This window comes from Solanum lycopersicum, chromosome 1 (assembly GCF_036512215.1).
Source record: "Solanum lycopersicum chromosome 1, SLM_r2.1".
In the NCBI taxonomy this organism is placed as follows: Eukaryota; Viridiplantae; Streptophyta; class Magnoliopsida; order Solanales; family Solanaceae; genus Solanum; species Solanum lycopersicum.
In genome coordinates this window covers 75091456-75097455 of record NC_090800.1, presented here as the reverse complement: position 1 = coordinate 75097455, position 6000 = coordinate 75091456, and the positions used below count along the sequence as shown (strand labels likewise).

General features: G+C 24.9%; 1 protein-coding gene across 1 annotated transcript; it reads left to right on the top strand.

Annotated features, from left to right (window-relative positions):
• Positions 1–2000: 2000 nt before the first annotated feature.
• On the top strand, positions 2001–3680 carry LOC101251812 (uncharacterized). The gene is made up of 2 exons (XM_004229376.5): positions 2001–2222; positions 3137–3680. The coding sequence occupies exons 1-2, from the start codon at positions 2091–2093 to the stop codon at positions 3392–3394; spliced, it is 390 nt and encodes a 129-aa protein (XP_004229424.1). The 5' UTR covers positions 2001–2090; the 3' UTR covers positions 3395–3680.
• Positions 3681–6000: the final 2320 nt, after the last annotated feature.

Below are 6000 nucleotides of genomic sequence, written 5' to 3'. Positions count from 1 at the left end.
TATACTATTTATTATATTTGTAATAAATTCTTACACAAATTATAATATACGTTAAAAATATTAAATTCAGATGAAACCAATGCAGGGACAAAGCCACCTCGTACGAAGGGGTTCATCCGAACTCCCTTCGATAAAAAAATTATATTATTTATAATTAAAATTATTTTACATCTGTATATAGTAAAATATTAAACCTCTTCAATTATTTTTATATGCATATTTTTATAAACTCTTATTAAAAATTTTGACTCCGCCTCATAGTGCAGATGCATGTGGCTCTAACAAGGCGTCGTTGTAAGTATAATGGATTGATGTAGTCCATATTTGGATGAGAAATCTGATCTACTAAAGTGTGGGCTGTCACTATAATGTAGATTCTTCAATCCTCATCTTCTTTTTTTTTTTATTTTTGTCCCTCTCTCTCTTTCTCAATTCTCATATGGGTAATACTTATCGAGGAAAGACTCAAAACAGTTCCTAATATTTGGGTTAAGGCTCAAAGTAATTTTTGAGTTTTTACATGAAGTATTAATATTTTTTTATGTTTGCAATATTGATGCATTTTTTATCTTTTCAAATTTTGTATATTTTTTAACATTAATTTTGTTCAAAATTTTATATAAGGAATGTCCAATCGTTTTTTTATATATATAATAAAAATAATAACTCTATCTAAGAGAAACTAATAAGAAAAATATCTTATTTTATTCACTAGAAATATTATTGTAACTAAACTAAAAACATCTTAACATATGACTTTGCAGGAAAAGAAAAAATTGTACTATTGTACGTGAAATAATCGTGATAAACCTCTCAACTTTACTTGCAGTACGATTTCTACTAAACAAAACAAAGTATTTTTTTTCTCATATTTTTTCATATAAAGTTGTTATTTCTACTAAATAAATAAAATAACGATTGAGCATCTCATACATAGGTTATGAATAAAATCAATGCTAAAAAATAGGTAAAATTTTGAAGGAGGATCAAAAGTGCACCAATATTGCAAACATGAGAGACTGTAAGTGCTCCATGTGAAAACTCAAAAATCACTTTGAGCCTTAACCCCAAAAAAAAAGGACCATTTTGATCCTTTCCTCAATACTTACCATAACAATTTAATATATTATTATATATACATTTATCATCTAATTCTTTCTTTTTTAATACTAATAAGTAATAATGTACTTATTTTTATTGTAATTGACACTTGATGTATTTTATAAATATATCTATTATGAATAGGTATCTATAATAAAAGTTTATTTTTTCTAAAAAAAAAATACAACGAGTATATAGAATTTAAATTCATACTAAAGATTGCAAAAGAAAAAAAAGAGTTGTGGATTTATCGAAAATAATATTTTATTTTATACAAGTAAGAATAAAATCTAAATTTTAGAATTATATCAGGTACGTTGTTATTACTAAATATTGCACTTTTTTTGAGGTGATCTTTACTAAATTTGCACTTACTTTCGAGGTGAGAGTCAATCATTTTTATGTAAAATTCACTTATATATTTTTTTTTAAAAAAAACAAATTATATTTATGACATTACATTGAATATATTATCATTTGAAAGCTTGCTCTCTTTTTTTTTAATTTTTTATTTGGTATCTTATGTTTACGTGAAGCTCAACTAAATCTAAATTTACATTTTGAAAAGTTTCTCATTGAAAGTAAAATGCTCCCTAATAAAAGAGTCGAAATTAAATTTAAACTTGTGTCTCAAAAAATCTCACATTAAAACAAGATACTCCCTAATAAAAATATACATACTAATATATTCACATCTAAACCTTTTTATTTTAAAATAAAATACTTACCACTTCACCAAACTCGTATTAATAAGTTTGCTCTTAGTTGATATCCTTTGGTGGGTCTTGCACAGATTTGGGTTGGCTGTCATTCTTGACCCCACTATCCCACATGTATACCTTTTTAGCTTTGAACCCATTATTTGCTGTTCTTTTTCCTATTTATTATTTATACTACACAATACACAATAATAATATCCTCATAACTACTCAAAAGAAAAGAAAAAAAATAAAATAAAGCAAACATTTTTGAGTTCTCTTCTTCAAAATATGGCAATGGAAGTAGAAGATGATATATTTTTTGCAGATTTAAGCAAACAAATATCTCTTTTAATAATGGACGATGATGAACATGAACATCAAAATTCTTCAGTTTATCGCCATTCTCGTGACTCTCTTCAGGTTTAATATATTTTCCCCTCTCTTTCAATATATATGTTCAACTTGTTTTTTTTTCTCCCTAAAATATTTAAGTTCTGTCTAGTTCATTAATTTCATATCATATAATGTTAAAGTTTATTAACAATTGAAGAGAATTTATTATACTAAATGATTTAAGTAAAAGATCAATTATTGTAACTTCTTTCGACATTTAAACTCACTTTATTTTTATTGACTATTACTCCATTTCTGAACCTTAATTTTAATCTGAAATATCTGTTTAGCTCTACCAATAGTTGTTTCTTAATGTATACAAGTAAGGGGCATGGGTGGATGAAGTGTGATTGACACGATTAATCTAAACTCGGTACTTTTAACATGAAACATAAATTTAAATTTTAAAAACCTACTAAAATTGAGCAAATAGTATATTAGTGGAGCCCATAATATTATGCATTAGGTTGAATGTTAAGAATCTTAAATATTAAACCCATAGAATTTAAATCATAAATCCATGAGAAGACTAAAATTAATAACTAATAGACCAAAAATGATATTTCGCATAATTAATACTTTTTTAGTTTCAAAAAGAATTGTCTAGTTTGATTTAACACGGAGTTTAAGAAAATAAAAAATAATGTTGAATCTGATGGTTCTAAATTAAAGGTTTATCAAATGTACAAAATTGTCCATTAATTTTGTGGACTTAAACATGTCACGTGGAAATGTAACCAAAAAAAGAAAAAGATCATTATTTTTGAAGCAGCTGAGGAAATAGCTTAAATGTCACCAAATATGTTTTTGGAGGCAATTAACACTATAGCAACATGAGGTTCAATGGCAATTAGTTAATAAAGATAAAAACTTATGCATATTTATTACCGCTAAAAGTCGTTTTTGTCGTGCTTACCAATTTTGTTTTTTTAAAAATACAGGCCTTTTCCCAAGTAATTCATCCAGCTACAAGAGCAGGATATGTATATGAGCAGAATCATAATAATAGAAGAGAAATTAGCAAAGGAACTGGAGTTTTTATCCCACTTTCTTCACATCCAAGAAGAAAAAACAGGCAACCAAGACATAATAATAATTTCTCATCAAACACCAAATTCAAAGGACAAACACAAAGCCAACTAATTAATCAACTCCCACCTCATTATAATTCACTAAATCCTACTAGATTTTCTTCTTAAATGATATGTTTAAGATTAATCAACATTTTATTTTAACTTAAAAATAATTAATAAGTTAATTACCTAGCTACAATAATTTATTTTTTGGGGTGTATTGTGTTGTACAAATTAAAGGGAATCCTTCTTTTTGCACTTTGCAGTATATTTTTAGAGAGGTACAACCTAAGGTATATAAGTGCTTCTCTTTAATCTTTAGTGGAATTTAATTTTATGATTGTTTTTTTTTAAGGTTGATAATATTGTGTAATCATCTCATGTTTAATTAGATGTAATTGATTCTGTTGTATTTTTTTGTTCCCCTTTAATAACTATGTATGAATCATAATGTATGTATAGTAATAAGATCATTTGTTAAAGCTTGTGTTCGATTGAAAATTTTTGGAGTCGATTTCTTAAATTCTAATTGAAATCGAAGAAATTATGTAGTAAAGTTACTTTTTGTTTAAATAAACGTTCCGCCTTTACCATATAGATTAAGGTATAGTAAATATTACTTCGTCCACTTTCAATTGCAATGGTTTTGTTTTAAAGTCAAATGAGAAGTATTTTGGTTAACATTTTATAGTGTATTTTTTCATCATATTGATATGCAAAAAAGTACATTTCAGAATACTTTTTATATAGTTTTTGAATATCTAAATTTTTTTGTTTAAAATAACGAATTAATGTAATCTATTCACTTTAAAATTTAATCAAATTAACTCTCGAAAAGCACAGTTTCCATACATCACAAGTTTGATATTAGGTAAATGTATTTGTGCATAGATACACTAGATACATCACAAATATATTGAATATATTAGTATATTCTCATAACTAAGTGCATAGATACACTAGATACATCACAAATATATTGAATATATTAGTATATTCTCATAACTAAGTGCATAGATACACTAGATACATCACAAATATATTGAATATATTAGTATATTCTCATAACTAAGTGCATAGATACAATAGATACATCACAAATATATTGAATATATTAGTATATTCTCATAAGTAATCTGTTACTAAACATAGATACATTGAATACATCAATATATTTTTATTATACTGGATAGATAAAAATGATACTCGAGTACACTAGATATTTTATATTGGACACACCAAATAAAATTGATACATACAAATACACTTTGTGCATGTTTGATATTGGATTTATAAATACCTAAAATTGTGAAATACAAATAGCAAAATAGGTGAGATACCTTTACCATATAGTATATCTAAAGGCAATTCAAACAAGATATATAATTATTAAAATTATCGTTGCGTTGAGATTAGCACATTTACTAATATACTTCATGAAAGTTACTCCGTAAAAAATGTTTACATTGACATGTTAATCGGCCCAATATCTAAACAAAATGAGCCCATATTCCCTATCCTTAGTGTTCACATTTTGGAAAAAAAAATGTTATATTAAGAGTAAATTACATAAAATTTTATAGTTTTAACATCAAATCACAATCTATCCTTACTAAGTTTTTAATTACATTAATTTTTTAAAAATTAAAAAATTTGAATATAATAATATGTAGGTCGAATAAATTATATATTATCTCGGATACATTAATATATATCTCAAATATACTACATGTAGCTCACATACATTAAATACTGACTCTGATACATTCATATGTAGCTCGCATATATTAAAAACTAGCTCGGATACATAATATGTAGCTCAAATACATTAAATACTGGATAGGATACATTAATATGCAACTCTGATATATTAAAGAAATAAGAAATTTTAAAGATTTTCAAAAACAATAAAGGATAATGGAAATAAGTAAAACAAAAGGTGTGTATTTCTGTAATTCGTCCTTTTATTGATCAATTGTTTTTCTTGGTTGAATTTTTTGTAAATTTTTAATGGTAACTGCTACGTCGAAGTATAATTGAGTAGTTCCATTGGAAGTTATTAAAGAAGCTTCAAAGCTTGAGTTCAAGCAATCAAATTTTCAAAATTGAGATTTGTTTCGAGTGGATGTTATTGCTAACGAAGAATTTAAGATTTAAATTTTATGATCTTAGTTTTTAAGATTTTATTAGTATTGAATCTATTATATTTTTTAAATTATGAATTTAAATCTACTATTTATTACAATTTATGAGAAAGACATTTTGAAGTTATGGTTAAAATTTGAATTTATTTGATGAAGATTGATAAGCAAGTTAGGTTAGTTTTTTTTAATCAAAATGTACGGAAATCAATAATAATATTATCGACATCCTATAATTATGTTTGCCTAGTGTAGAAAGATGTATAAACACCTCTTATACGTATTTGTATGATATTTATGGTTGTATAACTATGTAGCATATTTTTTTCCTTCCATTTTTCAATTGGTGTTGTGTAGAGTTTTTTCTTGGAAAAATTATATAAATTGGTACATTTTAATAAATAATTATTGATTTTATCATTACTTTTTATTTATTACCATTTGTAGCAATATTATGTTAAATATGCAATATGAAGTAAAGTGAATTATGTATGCAATATATATGAATTATAATTGTTTTTTAAAATATATTATGTTTGTTTGGTAAAAATTTATCATTACTTTTTATTTATTACCATTTGTAGCAATATT

What these genes read in the sequence shown, in the direction of transcription:
- LOC101251812 (XM_004229376.5), top strand. Translation starts at nt 2,091, where the DNA reads ATGGCAATGGAAGTAGAAGATGATATATTTTTTGCAGATTTAAGCAAA. An exon ending in ATTCTCGTGACTCTCTTCAG is followed by an intron (nt 2,223 to 3,136) that starts GTTTAATATATT and finishes TTAAAAATACAG; the next exon opens with GCCTTTTCCCAAGTAATTCA.